This window comes from Rana temporaria, chromosome 6 (assembly GCF_905171775.1).
Source record: "Rana temporaria chromosome 6, aRanTem1.1, whole genome shotgun sequence".
Classification (NCBI taxonomy): Eukaryota; Metazoa; Chordata; class Amphibia; order Anura; family Ranidae; genus Rana; species Rana temporaria.
Genome location: NC_053494.1, coordinates 34704071 through 34716888, shown reverse-complemented (window position 1 = coordinate 34716888; position 12818 = coordinate 34704071). Strand labels below are relative to the sequence as shown.

The window sequence follows — 12818 nt, the reverse complement described above, 5'->3', positions numbered from 1 at the left end:
AAAATGTGCATAAATAGCCATATTGGGTATTAGAGAATTACCGATTTTTTGCAGGTAAAATAGTAAACCTCTATGTGCACTGTTTATTGCTTTTTTGCCTAGAGCTTTTACATATTTTTTTTATTGTTTGACCATCTCCTTTTTGTTTCAGCTTACTGTAAAAACTCTGTGGATGGCATGTGGTACTGCTTTGATGACAGTGAAGTGCAGGCACTTGCAGAAGATGAAGTGTGCAAGCCAGCGGCTTATATCCTTTTCTATCAGCGACGAGCAGCAGTGCCATCCTGGTCAGCAAACAGTTCTGTGGCAGGTATGTTTTATTCCTGCTTAATCCATGGGATATAGTGAATGTTACCTGCAGCCATGTTTTACTTCTGGTGTAGTTTTCCTTAACCACTTCCATACAGGGCCTGGTCTCCGTTCAGGCTGATCTAAATCTTTGCTCCAGTTAGAATTTTGTCTTGCCTGCTCCAAAAAATACAGCAAGAGAGGAGAGGGGTAATTCTAATTGCCTCAATTGGCACAGAAGAACCTGGTAGACAAACCTACTCAGATTTTTTTTAAGACAGCCCCTGACCCCTTCCCAACCAGTTGTCTCAAGGGCCTCTATTCCATCCTGCTTCACAGTCCTTTTCTTTAATGGTATGGTTGTTGAAGCACATGTCTTAAAGGATAGAGTCAGTTTCCTACCTTGCTGAAAGTAGGAAAAGTCACTTCGAGGAAGATCTATTATCGCTCATGGAGATCTTATTTTGCCTGGTGTGAACGCAGCCAAACCCAGAGATTACCCTGTGCCCCACATTCTGTTCCTAGGGCAAAGTCCTGGTCAAGACCTGTTTGCCCAAAGTACCCTTAAAGGGAAAGTGTCCGTATTGCCCAGGCCCTTCTATTCATTTTATTTAAAGCGGAGCTCCACCCTCCACCTCCGCTCATCAGAACCCTCCCCCCCTCCGGTGTCACATTTGACACCTTTCAGGGGGGGGGGGTGCAGATACTTGTCTAAAGACAGGTATTTTCACCCACTTCCAGCCACACAGTCTGCGGGTAGACTGCGGGCAGGACGTCAGCTCCCAGAACACATCGGGAACCAGTCAGCACGGCGCAGCGCGACTCGCGCATGTGCTGTAGGGAACCGGGCAGTGAAGCCGGAGCGCTTCACTTCCTGGTTCCCTCACCATGGATGGCGGTGGGGGCAGCAGAGTGACGAGCGATCGCTCATCCTCTGCTGCGGACGGTGCTGGACTCCAGGACAGGTAAGTGTCCTAATATTAAAAGTCAGCAGCTGCAGTTTTTTTTCAGGGGACATCCGCTTTAAGATGTTTCTCGTATCTGGCCCACTTTGCAGCACCTTGTGCTTTTCTGGGACCTTGATTTTGTTCTCTCAGACTTGCAGAAACTACCATTTGAACCCATCGGGTATATTCCCCTATAGATTGTTGCCAACAAAGTGGACTTTTTGGTAGCCATCACTTTTGTTAGATGTTTTTCTGAACTTGTGGCCCTTTCCTATTAAGTGTGTCTTCTTTACAAAGACACGGTTATCTTATGCCAAAGACCATATTTTTTTGCAAAGGTGTTTTTGGTGTTCCAGTTCAGTTCTGCCATCCTTGTTCCTGAGCACCCATAGGAATTCTCTCTACATTGCCTGGATGTCATTAGAGCAGGGGTGTCAAACTGGCGGCCCTCCAGATGTTCCGAAACTACAAGTCCCATCATGCCTCTGCCTGTGAGAGGCATGCTTGTAACTGTTAGCCTTGCAATGCCTCATGGGACTTGTAGTTTTGCAACAGCTGGAGGGCCGCCAGTTTGACACCCCTGCATTAGAGTATAGTTAAGATACCGCTCCCTCCAGAAAAAATTGATTCCCTGTTCTATCATTGAAAGCTCACGAGGGGCATTCTGCTTTAGAATCCACTATTGCACAGTTGATTCGAAACCCAATTTCAAGAGCTTAAGCAAAAAACACCCCCTACGCTCGTGTCTGCTCACCCCTCTAGAACTGTAAGAGTTTACTGGGCTTTTTGGCACCAAGCCTCTGTAGCCCAACTGTGTAAGGCCACCACTTGTTCTTTGCACATACTGTCTCAGTTTTACCAGGTGGAAGTCCAGTCTTCTGTGGATGCAGCTTTTGGCCACAAGGTTCTTGCAGCGGCACTCTGAACTGAGTTTTTGACCTATTGTTTGGGCCTGTTGGCAGTTCTTTATGCCTAGTTGTTGCCCACCCTCCTTCATATTCATTGCGTACGGACTTCCTGTGTTGCATGAATATGCTAAAAAACACGAATAAAAGAGGGTACGCAGTCTAGTGCATTATCCCAAGTTTTTTGAAAAGCAATCATTTAAAATTCTGCTTACAAACAAGTAAATTAAAATCGCTCATCAAGCTACTCATTTGTAGCCTCTACAGCACAATTCACGCCAAAGTCCAGGAGTACCTCAGCAGGGTCCTTACTGGTTGATGCATTTTGAAGGATACACCTTCTTCTTCTGAGTCCATCTATACAAATTCCTTCAGCTAAATATATTGTCTACTACACACATCATGAGAACCCCAAGAACCAGTATCCGGGTCGGAGGAGACCATTAAGGGGGTGGGGGAGGGGGAAATTAATTTACAAGATTCAAAGGATCTATGATGAGTAAAAAAAATACAAAAGATAATCTACAAATTAATAGCAATTAATTTGCAAATTCACCAGCAATGGACAATTGCTAATAATTCCACTGCATAGTAAGTATAAGTGACAGCATTACAGTCTGTTTAAATGTTTAAAAACCAGTGTACACTTACCCTTTCCATATTGCAGGTCCACTAGGGCTCAGTGTGTTACAGTATGTGGATAGGCTGATGCAGTGTATTGGTATTCTAGAAAAGGAGCTCCAAAGAAATCCAAGGAAGTGCCACAGTATGTTTTGAAATGCACGTTGACAGCCCAGAAGTTTTTGCGCAGGAGGTGCATTTTCCAGCAGTTACCCAGGGGCTCTTCCACAGGGATAATGGCCCCTCGCACCAAAACCTGGTCAGAATGGTGCTCACCACACGGAGCCCAAAAAAAAGGTTCACAGTGTAGTCATTTATTATAAAATGTATAGCATATAATTTAAAATTATGGATTTACATCCAAATATAAAAAGCATGAATGGCGTAACTTACAGCAATGGCCACTGATCCCAACCTAGGATACTGCGGCATGGCGTCAGCATTCAAGGCTCCTCCCTACATGTTTTGTATGCATGCACGTCATTAGGGTATCCACCTACAGAGAAAGCAAGAGAGGCGCCAACTAAATAAATCCTACTGGTTTCAGTGCATCTGTGTAAGGTGTACACTTAACAAGTTCATGAGGTGAAGATGCCCATCAGTAATTGAAACATCCTGGGGTACTCTGATGCCACTCTGCGGGCTCCGGTATTGATCCCTCGGTCGTAGGGATGTTGTATTTTGTCACAGGCTTCTGTGTAGTATGCGATTGAGGGGAAGCTCCACACTGACCAGTCTCAAACGCGGAAGTGGGTGTGACATCACCATGGCAGGGAGGGCATCCAAGCTGTGGATTGCAATGCAGGAAATGTACAGGCTACGCACTCGGAGCTCACAGCTCCTTCTTCTACTGGCCTACTGCTCTTGGGAGGAGAGCAGTTTAAGTACCTGGTCAAGACGTCCGCGGTCGTGAAACTGTAATGGCCAGTGGACCAACAATTGTAAAATGTAATTGTTCGAGTGAGTATGCGGTGTACTGTTTAATCTACCCTTGTGGCCTTTTCTATGTGGGCAGGACCATACACACCTTGCGCCAACAGTTTGGCGAACACAGGCGTTTCATTGAGAAAGTGTGGGACAAACGGTGTCCCTGTAAATTTTCTCAAAGTTCGTAAATCCAATTCCGCTTTCCTGACTGGTCAGCGTGGAGCTTCTTGTCAAGCACATACTACACAGAAGCCTGTGACCGAATACAACATCCCCCGTGGCTGAGGGATCGATACCGTAGCCCGCAGAGCGGCATCAGAGTACCCCAGGACTTTTTAATTATTAATGGGCATCTTCATCTCATGGACTTGTAAGTGTACACCTTACACAGATACACTGAAACCAGTAGGATTTATTTAGTTGGCGCCTCCCCCCTCCTCTCTTGGTTTTGCACTTGTTCACAGAGGCACCGGACACCCTCTGAGGATGGCTGCCTCCTTTTTACATTAGATCATAGCATTGATCTAAAAGGACTTGCTATTATAGCTACTGCTATATCATTTTACCAAGGGCATCACATTATTTGGAGAATCTTTCCTTTTATATGACTGATCCACCTATAGATTATGGAAGATTATGCATCTCTGTTATGGCTGCTGAGAATGGAAATGCTGTAGTGTTGAATCCTCTGGAGGAAGAAGGAAGTCATTGGCAGGGTCACCAGATCTTTAATTTATGTTGTAGTAAAACTATAATAAAATTAATGAACACTATTCAAAATTAAGAAGGAACTTTGCACTGACTTTTTTTTTTTTTTTTTTTTTGTTTTTTGCATTGTAATGCTGATTGTGTCCATTTTTATGCTCTACAGGTTCCACAAGCTCATCACTTTGTGATCACTGGGTTTCCAGGCTCCCGGGGAGCAAACAACCCAGTATTGCCTCTGCGGCATCTTCTAGACGCACCTCTCTGGCATCGCTGGCGGAGTCTGTGGAGCTGCCGGGGGAGAGAAGTGAAGATGATGGTATGGCAAATAACCTTGTAGATTAGGGTTAGTCCACTTAAAACATCAACATCTGTCATAGGACACTGATCTGAATAATCTACTAGCCTTCTTTGGGAGTACACCAACAAGATGTCTTATGTCTGACTTAAGCTAATTAGCCTCCCACACAGGAAAAGGCAAAGTCCAAGCACTTCTAGGCAACTCTGTAACACACACACATGCAAAAGAGTGCTGCTTGTGATTGCTATGGCAGGTAGGTGAACTGTAGGTACTGACTTGCAGAGACATCATGGCAACTCTGCTAGAGAAATGTCATATCGCCATTTACATGAAACTGAAATATCTATTTTGATGCAGGTTTTAAAATGTAACTAAAGACAAAACTTTTTTTTTTTCTATTTTGCATAATGAGGGGTGTAACGCCATCTGTGTCCCATTGGGGAGAAGTTCAGAGCACTGTGAGAGTTCATTTATATGGGCGGGTGCTGCCCCACAACTGGCGAGGTGGACTCTTTAGCTGCCGGTTAGTTGTGGGGGTGGCACTTCCTAGTTATTTTAGTATACTATTGGGCTGCTGTGTTTGTTACCGTCTTTAGGTGTTTTGTGGGATCTAGGGCTAATGCAGCAGTTTGTCTTGAAGTGGTCTTGTTTGGGTCCCTTACGGAGCATAGTAATTTAGTATACAGGGGCTCAGCAGTGTACCCGTCCCTCCTACTTCCAACTAGAGTCACATTAAGGGTCTGGACAGCTACTAGACTGTTGGTCTCCTTATCACGCTCTGCAGGGAAATCTCTAATTTCTCCATATTATGATGTTTTTAGACCCTCAGGTTGTGATTAAGCATGTTATTTGGAGACTTCTGACATTATGCCTTCAATGATACTGTTCCCCTTTAGAGACTTGGATTGCCCTGATGGGTGTATTTCCGCTACTATCAATTATAGCATGCGGTTCACTCCCAGTTGACAGTCCTGCCCATATTGGGAACGATTCAACAGTTTCTAGCACAGGACTCTGATAAAATGTCTGTCTACACTTTATATGGCCCTGATTAGTGTAGAATCTCCTAAGATAGGCTGTGGGAATATACCAGCTCTTGATAGGGAAGTCTGGGAGGAATACTTTGAGGATTGTTCCAGGTTCCATTAATTCAAAACAAGTTTCTACATAGAGTATATTTTACGCCACAGAGGTTGCACAGTATCTATCCACAGGGGTCTTCTGATTGTCTCTCGGAGGAGGGCACTTGCTTTCATATGTTTTGGACATGCCTGCAGGTGACACAGTTCTGGATATAAGTTTTTGATCTCATCAACACATATTTACAACTGTCTCCCCCCTGTACTCCAGTATTGGCATTACTGGGCATACATGATAATGAGCAGAGACCTGGATACACTAAACTATTGATCTCTTACTTACTGTAGTATGCAAAAAAGGAAATACTCTTCAAGTGGGCTTCCCCCCTCCCCTGCTTGGGAAACTACCATTAATGGCGTATTGACTATGTATAAATTGACATAGTCAATACCATGGAAGTGAGGGGGATCGCACGGTTCTGCCCGTGATCTGGGACACCAAGATTTGAAGGGAGACTTGCTTTCAATCATAACGGTAAACAGGACAAATGGAGAGAGTGAATCTCCCTAATGGGAGCACAGACAGCAATAAAAACTGACAGGTTTTCTAATCCATCTCCACTCTATACAAAACCCAAAAACTAATTGATTTTATTTGCACTTTAAAAGAATTACAGATACCAGTGCTTCACTGAATATAGTCTGTTCTGAATGAAGGATGTAGAACACATTCATATTGTTACCACAAAGAGCAGTGTTGTGTTTGGCATGCGCAGAAATTTGTCAGTCTCAGTGTAAAACCCAAAGGCACAAAAGATCTGATTGATTGGAAAACCTTAATACAAAAAACATTTAGTTTGTAAAGTTCTGCGTGGGATGACAGTCATCCTGTATACCAATTGGATCAACTTGGGGCATTTGGAGAAAATGGGTTGTGTGTACAGAAAAAAAATACTAGTTTAATTGTTTGCAAGTGTATCTGTTTATGCACAAGCAGAAAATGTTAAGGTTTTTAGATTGATTTATGTTTTTTGTTCCACTATAGGTGGCTTCTCCTCACGTCCATTTGTAAGAAGTGTGCAGCGTCAAAGCTCCGGGCGGTCTTCAGTTACTAGTCCCCTGGTCTCCAATGAGAATGGGTTTAGACCATCATGGTCACTAGCAGCAAAACTGCATCTGCGGGCAGCCACTTCCTGCCGCCACCCATCAGATTCCCCCATACATGGTTCTTCACTCGGTAAAATCGGTGAGGCCGATGACCATGTGTCAACATCTTGTTTTGGAAGCCTTCGGAATCTGTCTGGCAGCTTCCATGATCACCTTGAAAATGTGAAACGTGAGTATCGGACGTCAACTCGGGCTCCCTTGGCATTAGCAGAAGGTGGTGCACAGCCTGAACCAGTGGTGAAAAAAGCTGTACCAGCTGAGACGTCTGGAAAGAGTGCAGCTGAGCTAGTGGGCAGGAACCCACTACTGGATCCTATAGATAATAATAACCATATCGCCTTTGTGGATCAAAGCGATTCTGTAAATTCCTCCCCGGTAAAGGAGAGTTCACCACAAATTGAGGAAGTACATAGTAATAAGCCCGTTGCCAGTAAAACAACCACGGAGCAGGGTAAAACGACACGAGCAACAGAGAAGGACTCTTCTACACCCACCTCAGTGGCAGCAAGCAGCAACGGAAAACCAACAACAAAAACAAAAAGAAGCGAAAAGTGTGAAGTTAAAACCCCCACACGTCGTTCATCCACACAACTGCGGAAAGACTCTGGGAAACCACAGGAAGCTTCCACACCCTTGTGTCAACAGAGGCAAAGAACATCGAGTTCCACCCCTAGCAACATCTCCTCTCCGGCACAGAAGAAACCTGCCCCAACTTCTAAGAACTCCTCAGTGTCAAGCACATCCAGCAAACATCGAGCACCAGAAAAGACTCTCAGCAGGGAGGCATCTAAGGTAAGCTTGGGCTCAGACAAGGCCTCTGCAGCAAAACCTAGCAGTAGCACTACCCGTGCTGCACAACCCAAGAGCAGCGATTCTCCAGCAGACAATCGAACAGTGCGTAGTTCCTCTATGGCTAGCCTTCGCACTGCTCAAAGTACAGCTCGTTCTGGTCTAAAACGGGACAGCAAGTCGGAGGAGAAAGGGTTGAGCTTCTTTAAATCTGCTCTAAGGCAAAAAGAAACCAGACGGTCAGCAGATTTGGGAAAAACCAACATACTCTCGAAGAAACCTACAACAACCAAGAGTTTAAGCCAGGAGAAAACTGACAACTTGCCAGCCTCACCAACCAAGGAGGTTGCCCCAAACCCAAAAAAGCATTCTGTCTTACCTCAACACAAAGCCAAGTCTTCCCCAGATGAAAATCGAACCCAGTCGTCTCCTTGTACTAAAAAGACTTCTGATAGATACCTAAAAAAGTTCCCTTCTTCAACTAAGCCATCGCCTAAAGCTCAGTGACCAAGGGTGCAGGGACAGCTGTATGTCCTGACTGGAGGTGAATGCAGGAGAGCTGTCCCTGCTTACAGCTGTTGTTCAGAATGTATGCACTTTTAACGTTTTTTGTTTTTATTTTTTTATTTTTTACTTTGTGGGGTCGAGGGGTCTCGTTCTTGATTTTCACAGCTATGCTTGCAGCATGAGAGTTGACTTTTGTGTTAAGGAATTCCTTTTTACTGGTGGTTGAGATGATTGCTCGGAATGCTTCCTCAGCAAATGAACTCTGTCCCCAGCCAGCCCTGCTAAAACCTGCCTGCTTGTTCTAACTCAAGGGATTTTAGGGTGGGTGGGATACTTTTCACTTCTGCCAATCGAATGCTGCTTTTTATCTCTCCTCCTCCTTACCAAAGCCTGGCTATGACTTCAGTACAGTGGAGCATAGGATAAGGGTTAGTTTACTTCTCAAGCGAAGGATGACAATACGTTTTTGTTCTTTGTCGTTTCCTATGCACGTGCAAAGGGCAGCTCCATATTGTTTCTTTTTTCCTCAAGGCTACAAAGCTTATTTCCTCTCAATCACAGCCTCTAGCTCTCCTCCATTCATATGCTCATGTCATGGCCAAAGTGGTCTGTATGGCAATGGTTGTACTGCAGAATAATATTGGCTTTTGTTGGTCTACTAAATTCACCTATAGCCATCTGTAATTTAGTAATGAATATCGCAATATCACAACCTTCCGCTATTATATCCATGTACAGAAGTTCATCCAAAACCCTAAACAGTGTTTGAAAAGCATTGTATCCTTGCTCAGTTCCTAATGCCAATTACTTCTTTCCTCCAGCTAAAACCCAGTATTCCTCCCAGGTGATGGGTAACATCATCCCTTTTTAGTGTGTAACCTTCTCTCATGTAATCCATACAGCCTAATTCGCATGCTCCTTTTTATTATAATTTTTTTTATACAACCTGGTAACTCCAAAAGACCGTAAGAGTTGAATATCTACAGCGGCTCCCTTGTACAAGAAAGTCCTAGGCTTTAATGAGCTCCACATCTGCTTTATAAACCTTTAATAGTAGCTGTCTCGTAAGACTGATGGCTGCTGTAAAACGGCAGCCTGAGTTTGAAATATGTGCTTTATTTCTGTGTACAGGCAAAAATTAACGTTTGGCATATAGTCAACGTTGTTTAATTTGCTGGGACATTATAACTTTTAATGGGTGGATTAAGTCAATAATCCTTGCGGTCTGTCCCCCGCACCACCCAAGTGTTTAGCGTTTTTAGTGCTGTATTTCCTCCCAAGTCATGTTTGACACCAGTAAAGAGATCTGTTAAGGAACTGAAAGATGGCTTTACCGAAATGTGATAGGTCCGACGAGCCACAAAAACCTAAACCATAAAGACTGAGCCTGTTAACCTTGCCATATACACAAATATTTTTAATGCTGGAGAGATCTTTGCATTGTTTCTGTTAGTCCATAGGTTGACAAACCCGTGATATCAAGTGCATGGGATACTGTTAGCCGAGCGCTTAATGTGTATTGGAAATGCCTGTTTGAGGGAATGTGTACGCCCTACTTATTTCATTACTGTGGGGTGATTAGAACATGCAGGGTGCTCATTGTTGGCAACTGATTGTTTTGTAGACCAGTTTCTATTCATCACAGGTGGGAATACATATTGTCATTAGGACCTTTGTGGAAATGTACAGATCTTGTACCTCCCGTTTAGATTAATGGGGTGCGGTTCACAACAGCCAGTTGCTGCCATTGCAAAGCTTTTTGCAGACTGCAACCTTGCAAACTATCCCAAAGTACAGCCATGATGTACAAAATCTCTGCTGTTGTAAATTCTGTTCAGCAATCTGTTGCATGTTATACGGCACCAGTAAGTATTTTATCTAAACTTTCACATCTAAAACAAATGCTGAACAAACCTGCCTAGCTTTAACATGTACAAACGCAACTTGCAAAATAGAAGAAATGCAAAATTGTAATTGAGTCTCCATTGCAACAAAAGCATCAGAGGGCAACCGTGCTACTCGGCTCTTATGTAAACTTTCCTCACCACGTGCATGCAATTAACATGGAAAACATTGTGTATGATCATACGTTTAATGGGAAACTATAGTCTGTGATCAGGAAGTTCAAGTCTATAATATAACATTTACCTGACATTTCTGGTATGACTTTCACATTTTTACTAGGTTATTGATCCTTGTTTTGATTTATTTATTTTTTTACCCAGATTTGTAAATGTTTCTCCAGTAGTGACATGAATAGCGGAAACCTTGATTAGCATCTTTTCTTTATAGGGGTTGTAAAGGTAAATGTTTTTTCACCTTAATGCATCCTATGCATGAAGGTGAAAAAACATCTGACGGTACCGGCCCCCCCGAACCCCCGTTTTACTTGCTTCACCCCTCGAAAGTCCCGCGCGCGTCCCCGTGATCCTCTTCGGTTCCCAACCTGGCCGTTGATTGGCTAGGCTGGACGGATTCATAGCAGCGCAGCCATTGGCTGGCGCTGCTGTCAATCACATCCGATGGCGCGCCGGGGCCGAGTGATGCAGTCGGCGGCTCGCAAAAGCTTTCCACCATGTGAGCTCGCTCGCATGAAGGTGGAAAGCTCTTGCGAGGAGGAGCCGAGACAGCTGCCAAAGTACCCCAGAAGACCAGGTTCAGGGACACTCTGTGCAAAACGAGCTGCACAGTGGAGGTAACATAAACATATTTAAAAAAAAAAACATTTTTGCCTTTAGTGTTCCTTTAAAGCAGTGTTCCAACTTCCACCTATTTAAAAGTCAGCAGCTACAAAAAGTCTAGCTGCTGACTTTTAATAATCAGACACTTGCCTGTCCCATGGTCCAGCGATGAGGGTGCACGAAGCCTCGCTCCTCTCCGTGGAGCCAGCATTCTAACTGTGGGTGCCCGGCTGTGTCTGGGCAATCTTCTGGTACCTGTGACGTCTCCCAGAAGATTGCGGGGGGGTGAACTTCCTTCCCGCTGCGCGGTGGCAGGGGAGGAAGTGGGAGCTAGGTGCCTGTAAAAACTGGATACCTGCTCAAAAAATGACATGCCAAATGTGGCATGTCATGGGGTTACCAGCACTTAAAGCGGAAGTTATGTTTTTGGGTGGAACTCCACTTCAAAGCAAAACTTTGGGCATAAATTAAATACATTGTGGCCCCTCTAGCTTAGAAATATAGTTTTCATTTTTATAGCTGATGATCTAATACAGAGGAATACTTGCCTTACTCTATATAGTCTTGTATCAGCTGGAGATCTTTTTCTCTGCTTACCAGTGCCAGAATGTGAGCGGACACTCGCCCTCCACACATTTACTACCTTGAATTCTGTGACCTTTATATTCACTATGCCCTGTGGGTGGGTAGGCGCTGTTGTGTCACACAATTCATAGAGCCTGCCTTCTGAACTACAAAGGTGTAAAAGAGAAGATTTTCTAGAGCTGGAGTGGGTAAAGGAATCGCTGCTTACAGGAAGCATAGTACCATGTGATATATAGTATTTTCAGTCACTCACAACATGAACACAACATTTTTCAAGCAAACCTATTGCATTTTCAAAAATAACAATTGTTTGTATTGCTGTTACAATGCCAATGTTGTAAAATGAATGTGTATGCTGTGCTGTAGATCTCATTTAGGAGAAGTATTCCTCTGTATTAGATGATTGCCTAGAAAAACAAGCCAATGTAAATTATTTTATTGATACCCAGAGTTATGCTTTAATGGGCCAGATTCTCAAAAGAGTTACGACGGTGTATCTCAGGAAACACCGTCGTATCTCTGTTTTTGGCCCCGGGTATCTATGCGAGTGATTCCTAGAATAATTTTCGCATAAGTACGGCCAAGATCCGACAGGTGTAAGTCACTTACACCGTCGGATCTTAGATGTAATTCGACGCTGGCCGCTAGGTGGCGTTTACGTTCAGTTCTCATTTGACTATGCAAATGAGCCTGATACGCCGATTCCCGAACGAATTTGCGCCGCGTAGTCATCGTTTCCGTAAGCGTAAGGTTACCCCTGCTATATGAGGGGTAACCTTACGCCAGTCCGCTGTATGCCATGTTAAGTATGGCGTCGGGTCAGCGTCGTCTTTTTCCGTCGGTTACGTCGTTTTACTAAGTCGTCCGCGAATACGACTTTACGTCAATGACGCTCACGTCTGCGTCATTGACGTTTTCCGTCGTGAGCTGGAGCATCCGCACTGGGCTCTTTTTCCGCCCGGCGCATGCGCAGTTCGATCGGCGCGGGGGGCGCGCTTAATTTGAATACAAGCTGCCACCTTTGAATTACGCACCCATACGCCGGGCCATTTACACTACGCCGCCGCAAATTACGGATCAAGTGCTTGGAGAATACGGCACTTGCTCCAGTAAGTTGCGGTGGCGTGGTGTAAATGGCTTACACTACGCCAATTCTTTGAGAATCTGGCCCTATAACTTCAGTTTGGCATAGGGAATCCACTGGTATTAGAGGACTACCACAACCTCATGACACGTGTTAAGCCTAGTAAACATTATTAGAGAATTAGACAAAAATATCAGTATTTGGAATGATTGTTCAATTTTCTGTTTGTTGC

General features: G+C 44.2%; 1 protein-coding gene across 2 annotated transcripts in view; it reads left to right on the top strand.

The window, feature by feature from the left end:
- The window catches only part of USP31 (ubiquitin specific peptidase 31), a 116719-nt gene extending 106303 nt beyond the window's left edge, over nucleotides 1–10416 (top strand). For both annotated transcript variants that reach the window (XM_040356661.1, XM_040356662.1), the window contains 3 exons: nucleotides 152–310; nucleotides 4560–4712; nucleotides 6819–10416. In XM_040356661.1, the coding sequence (XP_040212595.1) occupies nucleotides 152–310; nucleotides 4560–4712; nucleotides 6819–8236 (1730 nt within the window). In that variant the 3' untranslated portion in view covers nucleotides 8237–10416. The remainder of the gene's footprint in view (nucleotides 1–151; nucleotides 311–4559; nucleotides 4713–6818) is intronic.
- Nucleotides 10417–12818: the final 2402 nt, after the last annotated feature.